A 22,342-nucleotide genomic window follows, 5' to 3' on the forward strand; every position below is an offset into this window, starting at 1 on the left:
TAGCTATTTTTGATTGCCCTTCACAACTCCCCAAAACGATTCATTGACAAAAGGTTTTCCGACTTTCGCCTTGTAAATCTTTCGAACCTTAGCCATGACATCCACCTCAGTTGCACCGCTTTGGGGATTTTTCATCGCGTTCATGTATATGCCGTTGAACTCCATTGCGGCTCGGTTTGCGTTCCTCCACTTTGAGTAAAGTGAATTGGGGTTGCGGTACTTCTTATTCACGCGGTTGCAATAGTTATTCCAAACTTTTTCTTTGAAGGTTGTTGAGTCTTGGTCTTTCCCGTGGATCGGGTCCTCCGACACATCTAGCCATGATTGAGCTAGTGCCCTTTCTTCATCATCCATCCACCCTTTACTTGGAGCCCTCCTTTTTCCTTTTTTTGTGCGTGTGGTTCCACTTCAGGCTCTTGAAAGAATGATTGAACTGGATCTGCAACGGGGCCTTCATCAGAAGAATCGGATGACTCGTCGAGTAGGCGGCGTGGTTGAGATTGAAAGTCAGTTTGCTGTTGGGGTTGAGAAAAGAATTGAGTTTCTTGAACCGTTTCAAACGGATCAAGATCCATATCTGGACGAGGTGTTGGTTGAGATTGGTTGTGGTAAAATCCCATTGGTTGAGAAGAGAACTGATTAAATGGAAACATTTGCGGAGCCATTGTAGGAAAATAGAAGTTAGCGGGAGAGTGAATTGGTTGATCAAATGATCGTCGCTAACATGGTGGTGATGGAAGGTTTGAGGATGGAAGGTTTGTTGATTGAGTGTTTGGAGGTGCAAGGTGTAGTGATGGAAGGTTTGAAGATTTGTTTTTGTTGGTACTTGGGTTTTTCTTTGTTTGAGATGAAGACATGATTCATTGGTGAATTGAGAGAGTGTGTTTGTGAGAGATATGATATTTTGTGTGTAAATTGTTGAGAGTATGATTTGATATATATATATATATATATATATATATATATATATATATATATATATATATATATATATATATATATATATATTAAATATATATATATTTTTAAATGTAAGTTGGTAAAGTGATTTAATTCAAAAGCTGGTATATTTTCTCAATTCGAAAGCTGTAATTTACATCTTAATTATCTCAATTTAAAGAATGTGAAATACAATCAAATAACATGCATCCAATCACAAGCAAAAGAATCATTCTCTTTCATCACACTAAGGCTGCAGCGACTCATCAATGGCGAGCCCCCTGGCAAGAGCTAGAGGGCGGTGTTCCAAATGGTTGGCGATCGATGGCGAGGAGGTTTGGTACTTCCACTCCACCCAGCCTAATAGGTATCCGATATTTTAAAATAAATAAAAAAAATGAAATAATACACAAGAAGATATACCAAGAAGAGTTGGTGGATTTTACAAAAGAGAGGGAATAATTACTCTAAACACGGAGGCCTTTTTACATCTTAATAAATAAACTAGAAAAGATTCCCCGGCGTTGCCGGGGTCAGAAGATATTGCTTTGTAAAGTAAAGTAGCATGTTGGTTGCTTTTTGTCCGTTAATGTGAGGGTAATTTAGTCTTTTCAGGTAGTAGGGACTGAATTTGTCACCATGGGTAAACCATATGGACCATTTATGTAATTTTGGCGGTGGTTGTGGTGGTGGTGATGGGAGATGGTGGGTGGGTTTATGGTATTGAGTGGGTATTTTCTAATAAATAAAACATTAATTTAAAACCAAAAAGAAAATGTTAAATATGGTAACCACAGGGACCAATCGTGTAATTTTGTCTAACAATAATAATAATAATGATGAGCGACTATTTCTGCCAAAAGACTAAATACTAATAATACGTAGTAATAAAAAGCAAGGGTTATGAAAAATTTAAACCAAAGTGAAAGGGTTGTTTGTGAACAAAAGCATAAAGATGAAAGGTCAATGTTATAAATTGGAGTACCAAAGTTAACAAAAAGCATATCACTTTACTGTTAAAACTTTTCACTAACTTTAATATATATAATAATGGATATTCCTATCGGCACGAATAAATTCGTGTATAAACAATGATAACATTAATTTAGCTGCTCTACATTCAATCAATCGCATCATATATGATATATGTCAGTTCTATGATTTCAATTGTTTTAATATCTTTTTCGTTTTATTCCCTTAGACATAGATGGAAGTTACAAAACACACCCTTATATTCTTTAGTCTTTCAAATTTCAATAACTCTATTTGAAATATATATATATATATATATATATATATATATATATATATATATATATATATATATATAATATCTTTTTCGTTTTATTCCCTTAGACATAGATGGAAGTTAGAAAACACACCCTTATATTCTTTAGTCTTTCAAATTTCAATAACTCTATTTGAAATATATATATATATATATATATATATATATATATATATATATATATATATATATATATATAGTCCGAATCGGGTAAGAACCCAAAATTAGTAGGAGTCGTGACGACGGTCTTCCACCAATCATTTCTTCAAGGACACAAACGTCACTCATTTACTTGTTCATAATTTTTCTTTAGGCCAAGTTTTTTATCGAATAAAAATGAATATATCGTTGTTCATAACTTTTCGTCCATTTTCATTAAAGACCCATATTGATGAAAAAACGTTAATGTTTATTTTATTTTTATATCACTTTGTTTTGTTTGTTTTTTGAAGAGTTAATGTTTATTTTTTATCGAAAAAATTTAATAATATATCAAAATTCATTTTTTTCGTACTCTTTAAATATAGGATTAAAATTGATGTAGATTTTTTTTTCAAAGCTTTAGCTTAGATTTTCATGTGAATATGATATGTATCGAATTTTTATAAGTTATAAAAATTTATATGTGCTCCAATTGTCACAATGTGCTCCAAGATACAATATTTATAAGGGCTAATTATGAAAAAAAAAACACTATTTTTTCAAAAGTTCGATTTAACCACCAATTTTAAATGAGTTCCGAAAAAAACTACAAATTTTTTGTAAAACGTCTGCGCGAGACCACTGTAACATGTTAGAGCTGGGTTAATTATGGATTAATTACAAAAAAGACACTATATTTTTTCAAATATTTTATTTAACCATCAATTTATGGGTGTTTTTAACACAAATAAGAGTTTTTTAGCAAATAAATACAAGTCATAATGGTCGCGATAGAACTTTTATCCAAAAATAGATGGTTTTTAAGCACCAATGAAAATTGGATTGTTAGACTAAAAAAAAACAAATAACCCTATTTATAAAGGGAAATCTCCTGAAAAGTCCCAATATTTTAGGAAATTTTTTAATAAAGTCATAAATTTTATTTTTTTAAACATAAAAGTCCAGACTTTTTAACTTTTTGAATAGAAAAGCTCAAGAAACCGGCTAATTTATTCACTTTAGCCCTTTCTGAGATGTTCAACAAGTCATGAGACAAAATCGTTAATTTTTCCAAAATAATGCAAATTTGATCAGAAGTTGTATATAATGTACAAACGTATTTTTTACGTGTATATATATATATATATATATATTAAGTTTTTTTATATGTAAATGTTTATGTATTTTAAATATATAAATGTATTTCTTTTATGTATTCATATGTATTTTTAAGTATTTTACATATTTTTTTAATGTATTTTTATGTGTTATTTTTTATGTATTATATATATATATATATATATATATATATATATATATATATATATTATGTATTTTTTTTAAAGGTTTTTATACGTATATGTTTACATTTTTGTATGTATTTTAAATGTATAACGTATTTTTTATGTATTTTACATATTTTATTTATTTTATGTGTTATTTTTTTATGTATTATTTTTTTATGTATTACATATTTATATATTTTTTAAGTTTTTTATATAGATGTTTCTATTTTTTATGTATTTTAAATGTATAAACGTATTTTTTTATGTATTTTTATGATTTTTTTTAAATATTTTACATATTTTTTATGTATTTTTATATTTTTTTATTACATATTTATATGTATTTTTATGTAATTATGTATTTTTTTTAAAGTTTTGTATATAGATATTTATGTATTTTAAATGTATAACTATATTTTTTTACGTATTTATGTATTTTTTTACTTCAAGTCTTCTAAACAATTTCATCGAATTCGTACAGCTTCATCGACTATGTCTAGATAGTTTTCCTATATACATACATATTTTAAGTTTTTCCCATTCACTTATTGTTAGGTGCATTTCATGCATCCATTTTGTAGTTTTACTCCATAAAAGTGCATTGCATATAGGCTTAAACTCATGCATTTTGCATGTTTTTCGGGATTTTTCATGAGGCAATTTCATTCACACACTTTTGTAATATTTCAGGGACTTTTGGAGGTAGGATCTTACTTGAGGAGATGAATAAGAGATGTAGATGAAGTTTCGGGACTTGCGGAGCATCAAGGACGAAGATATCAAATAAATGAAGATTTTGGCTTTTTTAGAGGTTTACACGACCGTGTAAATGGAAGCCTTGTGTTTACACCGGCCGTGTAAACGCATACTCTCGAGTATTGTACTTTGAAGGCCTGACCAAATTGTGCAGTGTACTTTTTGTGTTTACACAGCCGTGTAAATGGTAGTGTTAATTTACACGGGCCGTGTAAACGTAGTCACAAGTTTAAAGCAGTTTTTCTTCTTTCTAAAAATGGGTAACCGGTTCCATTAGAAGTTAAGTCAATTTTAGGAGTTTTAGAGGCGATTTTCTGGGGGATTTGGAAGACATTAATACTTGGAAACACTTGGATTTCATTTGGATTTCAATTTGTAAGACTTTAACTTCAATTTCTAGATTTGTGTTTTGTTTTAGTCATGTGTGGCTAGAACCCTAGATTCTCAAACTTTATGTCTTGACTTCTTAGTTGTGATTTCAATCATATAACTTGATGTTTGCTTTTAATTTCTATCTAGTGAATTTGATTTTGCTTTAATCAAATGTTTGATTCTAATTGTGATTCTTATTGGCCATTTGAATTAGGGTTAGATCATTCAAAGTATCTAATCATAAAATCCGTAATTGTTTTGTGAATTGGACTAAGTAACAAGCACTAAACTGATTTCCATTGAATGAATTTAGTGTAAATCTGATTCACACACTCTTACACTCCCGAGCTTGTGAGGAGTATTGGGTGTTGTTGGGAACATTCACATATATCTTAATTCAATCTTTTAATCTAATTCTAAGAGCTTGTTTAGATTAGGTTAGTAAGGTTAGGGTTAATCAAAGAGCTTGTTTTGATTAATTAATGTGGTGAATGAGAAGTGTTAAAGCTTGTTAACACTTTCAAGTACCAAATTAGATAGAATTGAGCAAGTATCTAGTCATATTTGAATCGCATTGCTAAGTTGTCATACATTGAGTTGGACTCCTTACAATTTCTGAATTCAATTCACTCATTTAGTCGATTACTTGTGTCTTTAATTATTTGTTCTAGTCATTGCATTCAAAACCCCCTGTTTACTGTTGGTGACTAAAATACCTTGCGCAAAGAGGTATAGACTGATTGTCCTGTGTCTCTGTGGATCGACCCTGTTTGTCTTGTACTACCTTTTAGTGCAATATAGTAGTGTTCTTTTGGAATATATCGTACCCCTTTATTTGTTGGGTTCGACACACCTAACAAATTGGCGCCGTTGCCAGGGACACGATGTTACTAATTGTTTATGCCTAGATCTTTCCGTACAGGTACACTACTGCAAATTGATTCGGAGATAGAGAAAACTGCAAAGAAGTTAATGAAGCAAGCCAAGCTTCGTAAGAAGCAACCGGGCTCCGGGACTTCTTCGTCATCTAACCCTCTAGTCATCAACATTTGGGAGGACATACCCCTCTCAAGTGTATCCGCATCCGAAACAGAAATCCTCTCACTCTCACCACAACCATCCTCACCCAAAAATACCACCCCACCATCTTCACCTACTTATAATATCCTAAACACTAGACCCACAAAAACTTCAACCACTACACATACCATGGGAGATAACCATGGAGGGAATCCACCTCCAAATCCACCACCCGAGCAAACCCTTCGTCAATGGTCGAGACAAGAAGTTACACATCAACCTCTTTGTATCACATATCCGGTAGCCACAAATCTTGAACTTAAATCCGGACTCATCCACCTACTCCCTATCTTTAGAGGCTTGGAGAATGAAGATCCCCACATGTTTTTGACAGAATTTCATGTTGTGTGTGTGGGCATGAAGCCACACAATGTCACAGAGGATCAAATCAAGCTTAGGGCATTCCCCTTCGCGGTGCAAGATGCAGCAAAAGACGGGCTCTATGACCTCCCACCGGGGACAGTTACTACTTGGGTAACATCTATATAAAAAACTTCAAAAATACATAAATACGTAAAAATACATATACATACATAATTCATAAAAAAACATAAAAATACATTAAAAATATGTAAAATAATTATATATATATATATATATATATATATATATATATATATATATATATATACGTAAAAAATATGTTTATACATTTAAAATACAAAAACATCTATATAAACAACTTAAAATACATAAATACGTAAAAATACATATAAATACGTCATACATAAAAAACACATAAAAATACATAAAACATATGTAAAATTGTTAAAAATACATATAAATACGTTAAAAATACGTTTATAATTTAAAATACATAAAAATACATAAACATATACATACAAAAACTTAAAAAAATACATTAATACGTAAACAAAAATAGATGTAAATACATAAAAGATATGTTTATACATTATATACAAGTTTTGACAAATTGCAGAAAAGTCTCATTATTTTGGAAAAATTAATGATTTGGTTCTATGACTTGCTGAAGATATCAAAAAGAACTAAAGTGAATAAATTAGGCGGTTTCTTGGACTTTTCTATTCAAAAAGTTAAAAAATTGAGACTTTTCTGTTCAAAAGATAAAATTTAGAATGTTATTAAAAAAAAAAAATTCAAAATATTGAGATTTTTCTGAAGATTTCCCTATTTATAATATTAAAAGTTGTAAGTTAAATTAAATTCTGTTCTCCAAACAATAAAAATATAAAGTAAAAAAATCAAAAATCAAAACAAATTATCTACTACATACATGAATATTTATGGGGTATATACCGAAATATTGAAAGAGTTACAAACTTTACAAATCAATCATTCTTTAAATAATAAAAACAATAAAAATATAAAAATAATAGTTTCAATGATTACAACATAAACAATAAAGTGTTAAATATATGATTCATCCGTGTAATTAGAATTCATTAGTGCCATTAGAATTAGAATTACCCTAAATATTAACCATTTTGTGATTTGTGATATTTGAAGGATGCAAACTGACAACTTAATTTTTCAAATCAGAAAATATCAAACATATTTGGAACCTAGTGGAGGCATGTGCCCCCACCCCACGGTACGTGGAGCCGCCTGTCAAAATCCGTCAAAATTGCAATGAAAATTACCAAGTGGAGTAATCATGTTTGACGATACCATATGATGTCGATTTTTTTTTAAATAATATAAAAACGAATAAACTAGAAAAAACAATTACTTTATTTATTAATATTTAATTATACATAAACACGAAAACACTTCAAATAAATGTTAAATCGTGTCAATTTCGTTCAAGTGTTCAAACCCAAACACGAATTTTTATTTCAGTTTCATCTAAATTTCGTTTCATATCATATATTTTTGTCTAATTGTATCATCACTTGTCACTCCTAAATTTATCAACGGCGTAGAGAGATGCTTTAAGTTCATCCAAATGAAAGTGTTATATCCAAGAAAAAATTGTTCTAGTTTCCTATATATTTCATTTAAATTACTTACATATATCGCATTTATTAAGGTATAATATATAAATAGGAAAACAAATAATATATATAACTTAATATTTTGAGATAAATGAAAGAGATAGATAAAACGTGTAAAATGCTGGAAAATTTAAAAGTAAACATTATTGGCATCAGCGACAGCGACAGCCATTTCCAATTTGATTTGCACCAAATAGGTGGCTATATATATCTACACATTTTTTAAAGAGTGCAAACATCAGCCTCTGTTGGCTTATGATTATGAAGCTCCATTAATAAAAAACTCTCCCTCTCATCGGCAGCAGTCTTCATATCTATATTTCCTGCAGCCTAAAGAGTCAAATATATAGGTAATATATACTTCTTTGTGGTTTGCGTTGGATTTTGTTGCTGCTTTGTATCTTGCAACTAAGTGCCGTAATATTGCTAGCCAAGTAGTTTTCACTTTCTTTCTAGTTATAGTATATATTAACTTTGTGTTGATGAAACATCTAAAAGTTATAACACAACTCATGCTGAATGATGACGTAGAAATGTAGAGAGTTATTTCTTTAAAGAAAACAAAATAAGAAACTGCAACACTTGCTAAACAATGCATATGTATTATGTAATCATCTTGCTAATCGAAAAATCGAACCGTAGAACCGAAAAACCGTACTACTTTAGGTTAATTAATCGCTTTTTTTTCCTAGTTTGGTTCAGTAACGATTCATGTTCTTTGTCACGGACGTTTACGAACAACCAATTTTTTTATGCAGGATGTTTATGTTTAAACTTTATTATTTATATTTGATTAATATTATTAAAAAATAAACTGCCTATTCTATTTTCGGGTATCTTTTCCAAATCCACAATTACGATTTTTAATTGTAATATTATTTGATTAAGATATGGCGGTAATGTTATTGCTATTATTAATATTTTTTCAACAAAAAAGAAAAGAATCAAATTAACTTTAATAATATTATCTACCAAATTTCAATAATGTACATTACAGTAACAATTACTTTTTGTTTCTTGCCCATTTCTCAACAATGACATCATTCATCACACTTTTCATCTTTCGGATCTTGATGATCGTATATAAATTTATAAAATGACGACATAAATACATGATATACTTCACTCGTTTTATTTAATAACTATGTGAATCCGTGAATTTACGCGCAGTACGTGAAATTTTTTTTTTTTGGATAACGGTAAATATATAAATATAAAAAAAACCACAACAAGCTGATGTGACAAAGATTACAAAGCAAACATTTCAAAAAACAAAAATTACAAACAATGAAATGGGCAAATATTCCATACTCTCCAATCTATCTTCTTAACTGAAGTTCTGTGTTTGCTCCAGATAGAAGATAAAACTTGTATCCTTTCAACAATCATTGTTGGTCTCATGTGGAAGTTCTCAAAAATCCGTTTATTCCTTCCAACCCATATGCACCATAACGTTCCACATGATATCATATTCAACAAACTTTGTTTCTTCTTATCACCGGACCATCTTGATATGAAGAAAAACATATCCATAACTGAGGAAAACTTCTCACTCCTAATTACACACCGGTTAAGTATCGATTCCATAATCTCCATCACCATCGGGCATGAAATCAGAATGTGATAACCCGTCTCCGCATCCTTATTACAAGCTCCGCACATTGTGGTTGGGATGTTAATCCCTTGATGACTAAGAGCCACTGCAGAAGGGTTCGTCCCAGCTTAGCTCTCCAAACGAATGCCAGAATCTTGAACGGAGTCGCCTTACCCCAATCAAATGGTCCCTCATTCACTACATATCCTGCTAATTCAATTCTTTCTCTTAACATACACACCATAAAACGACCTTCGGCTATAAATTCTGATTCCCACCTGTCATCATTTGAATTCCAAGATATGATTTCTTTAGGGTCAATGTTTAGCTTTTTCCAAATACGATCGGGATTTAGTAATATTCCTCCACACCCCTTTGATTGATCGGTTATTAAAAACCGACCAATGTCTTCCTCCTAGCTTGTGGATACATCGTATGCCCCTCGCCCACAAGGCTGAATCCTCTGTTTTCAATTTCCATATCCACTTGGCTAATAGTGAAATATTGAGGGCCTTAATGGAACCAAGCCCCATACCTCCCACTTTCCTTGGCGAAATAAGCTTTTCCCAAGAAACCCAACATATACTTTTTTTTGTCATACAACCTTCTCCAAATAAAATCCCTTCTAATTCTTTCTAAGGTGTCAATTACACCTTTTGGTACATCAAAGATAGACATATAGAACGTAGGAAGATTTCCGAGTACCGCCTTTGCCAGGGTTACTCTACCTCCAAAGCTTAAGGCTTTCGCTTTCCATGATGTAAGCTTTGCATGAAATTTATCAATAATTGGTCTCCATGCATTTCTCAAATTCATATTTTCACCTACCGGAATTCCCAGATAGGTGAATGGGGTTGATGCAGGTTCATATCCAAGCGGGGATGCCCAGTTTAAGACTTCCATTTGGGAAGCTCCCACACTATAAACCTTCAACTTCTTGAAGTTCACCTTTAGTCCTGACGAAACATGGAAGCATCTTAGGATCCGAGCCAGATTTGCAATATTTCTTCGTGACCATTCACCTATAAACAATGCATCATCAGCATAAAATAAATGAGATAAGCAGAGATTAGATTGTGGGATTTTGATGCCATCAAATATTCCTTTTTCCACTGCTGTCTTCATCGCTTGATTTAGCACTTCCATCGTAATGAGGAAGAGAAATGGAGAGAGTGGGTCTCCTTGCCTAACACCTTTTGACATAGAGAATTCATTAGTTGGATTGCCGTTAATGATCACCGAAGCTCTCCCAGATCCGAGACAACCACTTATCCATAATCTCCATTTCGACCCCAAACCCATTTGTTCCATGATCGAGTCAAGATATGCCCAATTTACCGAATCAAATGCTTTATTGAAATCCGCTTTAAATATAAGCATCTTCTTGCCATTCACCTTCGCCCATGAATAGAGTTCATTAACTTTTAATAAATTGCGATTTAATATTTATAAATAAAAAAACTAATGTTAATTAGTAGCAAATCAAATGTATAATTAAGTTATTAATTTTATTTTGGTATTATAGTTTTAAATCATTGGTTATGTCTATCATTAATTGATGATTTTATATATTATTTGAAGTTGTGTAAATTCTATATCAAAAATATGTTGATAGATATTTTTAACCAATTATGATTTAATATTTATTTATAAAAAACAAATAGTATGAAAAAAATACTACAATTTTTAATGTTTTTATAGACCGTTTTAAGTTGTGAATTATATATAAAAAATATGTTGTTTTTATGTATAACGAATAACAAATCATATAAAAAAAATACTACAATTTTTTTTTTGAACCGGCAAATACAAATATATAAATCTACTCCTAATCTAACACCTAATACCACCTATGTCCACGACGAGACTTGAACCCTCGACCTCAAAAAGGGAGGACACCACCTGGTACCGCTGGGCTAGAAGCCCTTTGATATAACATAAAAACATAAAAACATAAAAACATTATAACATCTACTATACATTTGTATCAATTTTTTTATTAAATACTTATAAATCATGCAAAAAAATATTGAAATTAGCATACATTTTATATATACAAACACTATTATCCCAAGAAAAATTTGTATTGTAATAACATTTGATAAGATAAAACTCATTTTTCAACTCTTATAAATAAATCAAAAATCTTTTCAAACACATGAAATTTTTTTATGAGCAAAACATACTTATATACTATAGCTATAATGTGAATAAATGAGAGGAAAATAAAAAGTCATTATCAATTATTAACAATAAGTTAAAAAAAACTCTTGAGTTGTAATAATTAACTAGTAAAAACCCCGTACTACGTTGCCGGTTTGAAAAGTTTATTGTGTTGTGAAACTGTAACATGCAAGTTTTATGATCAATGATTTTTTTTTTGCTAATTATTGGTTGTTTTGTAAAATGTTGGGGCAACAAGCCAAAAAAGAAATTTTTATTATTTTAGGGACTAAAACTTTCAAAACAAAGAAAGAAATGTGAACAAAAATTAAGGTAAAAATACGGAAAAGGCGGATGAGTCGGCAACATAGTCGGAAGTTGACAAATGTTGGGGCAAAAAGGCAAAAAAGAAAAATTTATTATTTTAGGGACTGAATTTTTCAAAACAGACAAATAAATGTAGCAACCATACATATAACAAAATGCATATATGAGCCTTCAGCATGGACCGCCTCGTCGGGCCTACAACTTATCTGGACCGCTCTCCGAGCCTTCGGCCTGGACCGCCTCGCAGGGCCTACAGCCTATCCGGACCGCTCTCTGGGCCTTCGACCTGACTGGATCGCCTCGTCGGGCCTACAGCCTATCCAGACTGCTCTAGGTATCTTGGCCTTTAGCACAAAGCATGACCCCCTCAACCCAACAAACCATAACATGTCGACATATACCTTAACAAACAATAACCAACAAGTACATGTAATCATACCGATCTACCAATCTAACATATAACCAGGGCATATAGGTAATCATATGGATCTACCAGTCTATCATATACTAGCATAAAATCATCCAATCTACCAAGATATATAATCCATTATGCCGGCATTGGTGCGTTCGACCCATAAGTACAGTGAGGAAAACTCACCTCATAGTCTGAAATGTAGTTGAACAGATCACAGCTCCAACTGTTGACTCTACAGATCACTTATACAACAAACAGTGGCCTAATCTCAAACTACTACTCAAATACCCAAAATAACCATAAGTCAAGCATACTCAAATACAACAAACATAGCTGAACATTCCCACCTAGGCTGAGTACGTCTTGCGTACTCCCCTTTATGCCCAGCGTAGAGGGTGCCTCTTATAGGCTCTAAACCTGGTACGCGCAACGTATCTCCAGGTACCCACAGCGTACCAACACTGAATCCCCATTTCATCATTAAGTCCTTATTTTATTAAGCCAAAGCACCAAACTTCAGATCCAGGTAAAAATGGATGTCTTAATGGATAAAGTCTCTGAATTTATCCATTTGCATGCATACAAGAGGGTATAAACTCAAACCCTTGGTCCAAAAGTCATCCAAAGCTCCAAAACTCTTGCATGGCTTAATGAGAGTGTCCAAGCTCTCATTTTTATGAATCCATGAGTTCAAAACTATAGAAAACTACAATTCAAGGACCTGGAGTAGCTCATACTCCATTAGAGCAAAACTATAGGACCAAAAATGTACACAAACTCTAGACTAGCAAGATCTAAGCAAACAACTCATTAAGTTCCAAAATTTATACCTTCAAATGATGTTTGAGGTGAGATACTTCTGGATCTAGGTTGCCTTAATCTTCCAAGATGATTCCACTATCTTCTCCTTTCTTCAAGAACACAAAAATACACACTCTCAAGCTCAAAAATGCTAATACAATAGATTAGGGTTTGCAAGGGACGATCTGGGAAATGGAGGTTGATGATGGAAAAGGTCTTGATGAGATAATGATGTTTAAAAATGGCTCAAACCCTAAAAATTAGGGTTTGGCCCCTAGCCACGTATGCCCGACGTACACTTGAGTACGCCCAACGTACTAAAACAAACACGCGTTTCTCACTAAGTGAGCTATAGGACCAATTTTGCAACAATTTTCATACCAATGGGTGATAATGGAAAATACATGGTGTTTGGGTGTTACATTATAGTGGAAGCAGTGTTGTAAAAATTGGTCTAGGCGGCCGTGTAGGCGCTAGGAGACCTTTTATTGCCTATGATTAATGCTAGTCTGTCAAGCTAGTTGGAAGCGATCCTAAGCGGCTGAGCGGTCCTTGGTGGTCTAACACAGTTAAAAAGTAAAACAATAAAAATTTTCAAAAAAACTCCCCGATTAGTCAAGTTTATGAAAATTGGTGAATGAATTATAATGAGTGATGACTAAAATTGAGAAAAAGATCCTACATTAGTCTAAAATTTATGATATATAATGATTTAAATAGTTAGACTAATGAATATATCAAAAATTTATGGTTATTTACTTCTTTTGTTAGGATATTGATAATATTTATTTATTTTTAAATAAATTCTATTACAATTAAGGGTCTTCGAGTAGGCGTCATTTAATCCTCACCTAGACCGATTAGTCTCTTAACTCCACTCGACCATCCAACCACCACTTAACGACTTTTACAACCTTGAGTGGAAGTTTAAAATGAATATTGTGCAAGGAAATTAACATTTATTATAGTGTATATATATATATATATATATATATATATATATATATATATATATATATATATATATATATATATATATATATATATGTATGTGTGTGTTGGAAAAGCTTTAAATCTAACTTTTTCACTGTAGTCTGTTATAAAGATTTCTCAAATCCTTATACTGGATTTTTTTTTTCTTGAACAGTTCAATTTCTATAATGAATCAAGAGGGGATAATGAATTACAATAGAAGAAATATAACTGAATTTTGAATCTAAAAGACCTAATTAATGATAATTTTATATTTCTATCGATAAACCAATTATAAAACTATCAACTATATTATCAAAAATCAAATCTTTTCTTCAGATATTTTCTCCAAACACTATAGAGTTTTGGAATTATTATAGCAGCCACCATGTAGTCAATATAATTGCTTTCATAGCCGATTTCTTTTGCATAGAAAAATGAAAATCATCTATCCATTGATAAGTGACAACACCAAAATTCAAATTTAGACGTTGTACTATGTCCGCCTACTTGGAAGTTGCATTCCATATTCCCGTTGCAATATCACATTTTTTTTTTTTGAAAAATGATTCAAAGTCTCATCATGATTACTGCACTATAGACACATAATAAAAGAGACATGCACACTCCAACTCTTCAGATTCGATCTAGCAGGAAACCGATCTAGCATAACCCTCCACGTACCTAAAGATATTAACCTTGGGAAAAATTAGTTCCATCTAGTGGTGTCATTCCCTATCTCCACGATGTACTCATCAATAAACTCATGGATATCGTTCATAGTGAACACCCCCAGTTACTCAAAGTCCCAACACCACTTAACACCTTAATTACTAATCTAAACGTATCCTAAGATATCTTTTTATTTCTGTAATTGTATCGAAAGCACGTTTCCACGAATCTATCTGTTCCAACTCCATTTCTAAGAATTGTTCCCATACAAGTATTTAATTACACAGTCTGAATCTTTTTCCATGCAAAACAATCTTTCTTATCTAACTTTAAACAATACACATCAATTGCAATATTTACTCCAAAATCTTGTATTTCTACTATCTCCTACCTATTTTCAATGGTTAAAAAAGAGTAATGCATTTATCATTTAACTTTCGGCTATAATCTAATATACGCACCCATACTCCACCACCAACCCTAATATAGGATGACTCAAATGAAAATGAATAAAAAGGACTAAGAATGCAAGAATCACTAATATCTAACATTTTATTTTATTGGAAAAAACTCGATTATATCAAAATCAATGTTTTTTATTCTATATAAAAAATTGTCATATTGATACAATTCTTATTAAAGAAAAGTAGATTTATTTATTTATTATTATTATTTTTTAATTTTTTTAGCTCTTATTATATGTTTTATCCATATATATGAGTAAAACGCGCATCAAAATATTATGAAAAACTCATTATTTATTCACATGTGAATAAACTATGAATATACATGGTTTATTCATATGTGAATAAATAAGAGTTTTAACATAAATTTGATTCACATTTTATTGACATATAAATAAAACTATGATAAACCTAATGTAAAAAAAATGTATTTAAAAAAAAGGCATTTACTAATATGAGTTTTATTTAATATAAAATAAAAAATTATAAATTTTGATATGTTAGTAATTTTTTTTTTCCAATAAACATAACATCTTAAAATGGATTGCCAAGAGGGATGAAAATAGATCCGAACCCGATTCGATTGGACTCGGTCCCAGAAAATCCAGAACCAAAATTGAAGGATTTGGAGACCCGGAAACCAGACTGACATAGAGGAACCGATTCCGGTTCAGTTCCGGATATTGGACCGGGTAAAGTGGGTATTGAACCGGTTGAAATCGGAAAATGATAATTAGAACCGGTTCCATATACTAGACCCGGATAGACCCGAAAACCTAGAAATATAAATGCAAAAAATACTCGTTTTGTGTTGCTTCATGCTCTACTGCTTTCCTTTGGGTTTTATGAAGAGATTTTTTTGTCTACAAGCCATCGGTAATGGAGGGTAGAAAACATCTATTTTCTTTCTTTTTTTTGTTGCCTATTGTTTGTAATAAAAAGAAAAATAGCTATAGCTTGATCCTGTGTTGTAAAATTAAAATGCCAAAAAAGCATGCAAAGAAAAATAAATAAAACCCCAATATTTAGTTATCTTTTTTACTTTATAATATATAAAGATAAACAAACTATTTGTCAAATGATATTTGGAGGATTTTGGCTGAGGTGACTCTCCGGATGCATGAATTTAGAAATATATGTTTAATTATACCAGTTTACATGATTGTATCCATTTGAGATATAAGACCCAACAGAGTGGGTGCGGTAAGACTGCATTTTTGCTACGATGTCAAAGAGGAACACCGCCCTCATACTGCGATTTCCAATACAGTTTGAACGCATATGGTCGAATTTGGCTGCAACTTTATCTTACTTTCTCTTTTTTCAAAACGTTGAATGGTCCATTTTTTTTAAATTCAGTTATTTTTTATTTTCTTGTACCTATAAGTAAATCCTTATAACTCTTAATTCACCACACTTTCATCCAACTCTTCTATCTTTTAAATTCTTTTTTTGTCAAAACTTTCAACATGTCTTCTTCCAACAACCCAAACAATAAAAAAACACCAATTATAAACACCACAATCCTAAGACCTTTGTATGATCAACCGATTTATCCGCCCCCGGTTTATCACTATGATGACATGCTACCGTATTATCCGCACCAATTCTCACAACAATTCCTATAACAATCCTCACAACAATACTCACAACCACAACCACAACCACAAAATGAACCTGAGTTTAATCCGTTTGACTTTTTGTCTCAACCTGAATTTGCTCAAGAGACTTAAACACCCACTTCTGATTCTGAACCCGAAATCGTTCGAGAAACGCAACCCACTAAAGCACCAACTAAAAGAACAGAGAAGACGGCAACCAAAAAATGGGGACCTGAAGAAGTTATGGCATTGGCACAAACATGGATCGATATTTCTAAACACGTGAAAACAGGAAAAGACAAAAAACATGACCATTTTTGGAGGCGAGTTACAAAAAGGTTCCACAAAAGAATGAACCTTCTAGAGTATCGTTCAAAGGATCAAGTGTATTTAAAATAGGGAAAGATAAACAAGGAAGTCATGTTGTTTAATGATTTGTATAACAACATCCAAAGTCAATGGAAAAATGAAGAAAATGATGAAGTGATTTTGAAGAAAGCTTTAAACGTGTACCAAAAGGAAAATAAGAAGGCTTTCAAGTCTATTGACTTTTGGAATCTTGTGAAAGATAACCAAAAGTGGGAAAAGGGCAAAACATCCAAAGAGCATATCGATAGTGGTTCAAAACGCTCAAGAACATCTGAATCTGACTACACTACATTTGATGCTCGTGTTGGTATCGACCTCAACAATGATGAACCCGTTTAAGTTACACCACCTTCCCAACCAATGGGAAGGGAGAAAACAAAACACAAAGACAAAGGCAAAACGGTAGATTCAGATGATTTGAAAGAAATGGGGGACGATGTGAAGGGTATAAAGGAAAGAATGAACAAGATTTTGCAAATTGCATTCGAAAGAGAGCGTAGGAAACAAAGAGACAGTGACATGCATGAAAATTCTAACGCTAGACAAAACGAACATGAGCCGAGAGGAGCTTGAAATTGCTTTCGCAATGAAAGTTGTCATCAAAAAACGTTAAGCTAAGTAGGTTTGAAAATTCTAGTTACTTTTAATCGGGTTTTTTTTTTTTTTTTTTTTTTTTTTTTTTTTTTTAAAGTTTGTATGTTTAATATTTCTATTTTTTTATTTTCAAAGTGTTTAGGATTTCTTTTATTGTCATGTTATGTGTTTTTTTTAAGTAATGTAATGTTTTTTTTAATTATATATATATATATATATATATATATATATATATATATATATATATATATATATATATATCAATTAAATTAAATTTTAAAAAAAAAATGGCACCACAACTGTGTGTGACAAAGAAAACACACATTTTTATGGTAAAAATAACATGACATTGACATGGAGTAACAAAAAATATGGTTTTTTATGGTTAAACTCTTCACAACTTATTAACAGATATAATCCTATTAGTATGAATAGTTATCATATGTTTTTATTTGGACATCTATGGCACCACTCTCCCTGCTTAATTAATAATTCCCAAAACGATGAATTATGATGGTAGGCACGTTCACAAAGAGTAACTTTTCTTAAAATTGAAAGTAACGAAATCTATGTTTTACTGAACTGGCACCGACTCATGATCGCAGGAATGGAAATATTGCCCCACTCGACACACATGACTTCGTTATTTCATACATATCCCTATTTCCATTCTCCCACCAAAATCGCAAAATCTCGACCAGCTTTCAAGGCATTAGTTCTTGGAAACAATGAAGAGGTGCATGTAATAAGAATAACCCCAAAAATACATAACCAACAAGAAATTCCTACCATCGTGGAATCCAAAAGATCTTTGCATGTTATTCGGGCTCGAGTTGATTCAAGAAAACCATCATCAGAGCTGTCGTTACTCCAAAGGATATTTAAAACAATTAATAGCCACATCATCAAATTCCTCGATAGTCCTCTTCATCTATCAGTCGACCCGAGTTACATACTATCAGACAATTTTGCACCGGTTGATGAGCTGAGCCCCACCAAATGTGAGGTCATACATGGATTCATTCCTCCTTGCCTCGATGGTGCCTACATTCGTAACGGACCTAACCCACAGTTCATCTCCGGTGGTCCACATCACTACCTTGACGGGGATGGGATGATGCACTGCATTAGGATCTCCCATGGTCAACCCAGTTTCTGCAGCCGATACGTGAAGACCAACAAGTATATCTTTGAGCACCAAGCTAGATCCAATCTGGTCCCAAATGTTATTGGAGGTATGGAAAGTCTCGCCCCCTTTGTTGCTCGTGTTGCATTGTTTCTTGCACGAGTTGTTTCTGGAGATTATGATCTTAGCAAAGGCTTTGGTGTAGCAAATACCAGTTTAGCCTTTTTTGGGGGTAACTTGTATGCGTTATGTGAGTCCGATCTACCCTATGCAATCAAAGTTGAAGAAGATGGCGATATAACAACCTTAGGTCGCCATGATTTTAATGGTAAGCTTTCCATGAACATGACGGCTCACCCAAAGACTGATCCAGAGACTAAAGAGACTTTCGCATTTCGTTATTGGGCAACACGTCCATATCTGACTTACTTTCGCATTGATACATTCGGAAATAAGCAACCTGAAGTCCCCATCTTTTCCATGAAACACCCATCTTTAACTCATGACTTGGCTATCACCCAAAAGTATGCAGTCATCTTTGATATTCAACTTGGAGCAGATCCTATGAACTTGATACGTGGACGTCGGCTACTAAGTGTAGACCCAAAAAAGGTTTCAAGAATTGGTATTCTTCAGCGATATGCAAAGGATGAATCCGACATGATGTGGTTTGAGGTGCCAGGATTGAATATATTTCATGTAGTAAACGCATGGGATGAGAGGGATAAAGATGGCCAAGATGTGGTGGTGTTGGTGGCACCAAATATGTTGTCGATGGAACATTTCTTTGAACGAATGGATCTGATCCGAGCATCCATGGAGAAAGTAACGATTAACTTGGGTACAGGGGTTGTTTCAAGACACACTATGGCGACTGATAACTTGGAGTGTCCTGTAATCAATCCAGCCTATATTGCAAAAAGAAATAAGTAAGCAAAATCCTTCAATTTGTGTTGATGATGAAATGTATTTTGTTCTAATCATCAGGCATTAAGAGAAATATTTCCATTATGCAGGTATGTCTATGCAGCAATTTTCGAGAAAACACCAATAAGTTCGAGGATGATTAGGACAATAGGGGTGGCAAAGCTTGACATTTTCGCATCAGAAAACAACAGTGATCAACATAAGCACACTGTGGCAAGTCGGATATATGGAAATAACTGCTTCGGAGGTGAACCATTTTTCATTGCAAGAGACTCGGAGAATCCCAACTCAGAAGAGGATGATGGGTATGTGGTGTCTTATGTGCATGATGAAAACTCGGGTGAGTCAAGGTTCTTGGTAATGGATGCCCGGTCACCCACTCTAGAGGTTGTAGCGGCAGTGAAACTACCTCGACAAGTGCCGTACGGCTTACATGGGATATTCATTAAAGAAAAGGATCTCATCAATGAAACGTAACAACTTGACTTTATATGTTATGGTATGTGGTTGGATCAATAGTTTTCATATAGATCTTAGGAGAAGTCCTAACATTCCAAAATGCAACCAATAAAACAGCAACTTGTGCTCGTTTTACTTATGTTGTTATAGAGTACTATATATTGTAGGGGAAAATTAATTATATTCAAGAAGAAAATCTTATTGAACTCCCTCTGTAATATGAAATATAATTATGCAGTCACTAACTAATCAAGATCTGTTTATTATACAATTCACCATTCCCATTTATATGTGAGTAACTGTAATTAATTATTATAACCACTTATTTCATTAGCTAATCTCTTCGACAGCCAAGGCAGCTCTGAAACTGTTTTAGGTCCGAGTCAAAAAAAAAAAAAAAAAAAAAAACCGTTAGATTATGGGTTACACATAGCTTACATGACTTTCATATATTTAAGAAAAATGTAAGATATAGGCAATGTATTACACATATCTTAATGATAAAAAAAATTAAAGAAACGGAAAATATAGTTTTTGGAGTAAAGCAAGAATAAGAGGTATAATTAAAAAAAGAAAAACTGAAAGAGGCATAATTAAAAAAATGAAACTGAAAGAGGTATAAAAAAGGTGCAAAAACTTTATACCATAAAATAGTCAAGGGATAATGACTTGAAAGGGTAACAAACTTTCGGCTTTGTTCACATTTAGTTACTAAACTTTTTTTCGTTATCTATTTGCCACTGAACTATTGAAACTGTTCACATTTTACCCTTATGACCGGTTGTTACCGGTCATAAGGATAAAATGTGAACAGTTTCAATAGTTTAGTGACAAATAAATAATAAAAATAAGTTTAGTGACTAAATGTGAACAAAATCAAAAGTTTGTTTCCCTCTAAATATGAACTAAATAATCATTATTTTCACACTCAATCATTTGTAAAAATGGCAGGTTTTTGTAAGTCACCCTTTATGATTGGGAGAACCCAAATGTATGATGATTGTTATGAAATTTGTATATAAAAGCTAAAATATTTTTTTAATTTTTTATTTTATTTTTATAGATAATCTTGTGATGGAGAGAACACAAATGGTATAATGATTGTTATGAATGTTGTATGCCAAAACAAGGAAGTTTTTATTTATTTATTTATTTTCATAATTTTAACCAAATAGGCTACTTTAAAGCTAAAAAAATATGACTTTCTAACATCCACAATAGGAGTGCAATATGTTAATGGAAAACCTTTTGTTAAACAGAACATGTACAATGAAAAAAAATCAATTCAAACGGAGTTCATATGCAAATTTATGAATGATCAAAGTTGAGTTATTATTATTATTATTATTATTATTATTATTATTATTATTCATATTTTTTACTAACTAGTCTATTTTGGAGCTAAAGAGTATTCTGACCTCCAAATTTTGAGTGCAATATGTCTATGGAAAGCCCTTGTCACAATCAAAATAAAAAAAAAAAACATAATTCAAACGGTGTTCGTATGAAAAAGTACTTATGAACGTTTGAAGTTTGCAAAATGATCAAAATAATCATAGGTAACTATGAAAATCTATATTTTCGTATTTTTCGTATGAAAAAGTATTTATGGGTATTTTGGTTATTTTTCATTTTTGTAGCTATTTTATAGTAAAAATAAAAATAAAAATGGTTATTAAGGTCATTTTCTCTAGATAAAATGATATAGGCATGTTGGACCTAATTTGCATTTAGTCCATGATTTCTTTTATTGACATCTTTTCGTTTCTGACTTTTGAGTTTTGTATGGCCTTCTTTTTACAAGACTTCGACAACTCCTTGATCGCCAATGCTCTAGCCTTATTGATACTCAAAAGGCACATATATACATGCTCTTCAAGCTCGTCTACTTGTTTCCTAAACCAAACATGACTCTTCTCAACCTCCCTAAAAATCTGCAAACAAATCTTATCTTCCCCACGACCCCTTTCCAAACATAACTCTATCATCTTTCGATTTCGATTAATTTCATCATTAAGAC

General features: G+C 32.1%; 3 protein-coding genes across 4 annotated transcripts in view; 1 reads left to right on the forward strand and 2 right to left on the reverse strand.

Annotated features, from left to right (window-relative positions):
* Nucleotides 1-3: 3 nt before the first annotated feature.
* Nucleotides 4-354, reverse strand: LOC145111523 (uncharacterized). Its single transcript, XM_079047790.1, has one exon. The coding sequence runs from the start codon at nucleotides 352-354 to the stop codon at nucleotides 4-6; it is 351 nt and encodes a 116-aa protein (XP_078903916.1).
* A 7,727-nt stretch (nucleotides 355-8,081) lies between these two features.
* Nucleotides 8,082-20,593, forward strand: LOC145132946 (putative carotenoid cleavage dioxygenase 4, chloroplastic). 2 transcript variants are annotated; one of them, XM_079067901.1, is made up of 3 exons: nucleotides 8,082-8,188; nucleotides 18,416-19,865; nucleotides 19,953-20,593. In XM_079067901.1, the coding sequence occupies exons 2-3, from the start codon at nucleotides 18,418-18,420 to the stop codon at nucleotides 20,338-20,340; spliced, it is 1,836 nt and encodes a 611-aa protein (XP_078924027.1). In that variant the 5' UTR covers nucleotides 8,082-8,188; nucleotides 18,416-18,417; the 3' UTR covers nucleotides 20,341-20,593. The 2 variants fall into 2 exon arrangements, with proteins under 2 accessions (XP_078924027.1, XP_078924036.1); XM_079067910.1 differs by lacking the exon at nucleotides 8,082-8,188 and adding an exon at nucleotides 14,212-17,834.
* A 1,459-nt stretch (nucleotides 20,594-22,052) lies between these two features.
* LOC145111535 (UPF0496 protein At3g49070-like) overlaps nucleotides 22,053-22,342 on the reverse strand; it is a 978-nt gene continuing 688 nt past the window's right edge. The window contains exon 1 of the mRNA XM_079047802.1: nucleotides 22,053-22,342. This exon is cut by the window's right edge and continues 688 nt beyond it. Within this exon, the coding sequence (XP_078903928.1) occupies nucleotides 22,053-22,342 (290 nt within the window).

This window comes from Lactuca virosa, chromosome 1 (assembly GCF_052849685.1).
Source record: "Lactuca virosa cultivar CGN04683 chromosome 1, Lactuca_virosa_CGN04683_v6, whole genome shotgun sequence".
NCBI classification, from domain to species: Eukaryota; Viridiplantae; Streptophyta; class Magnoliopsida; order Asterales; family Asteraceae; genus Lactuca; species Lactuca virosa.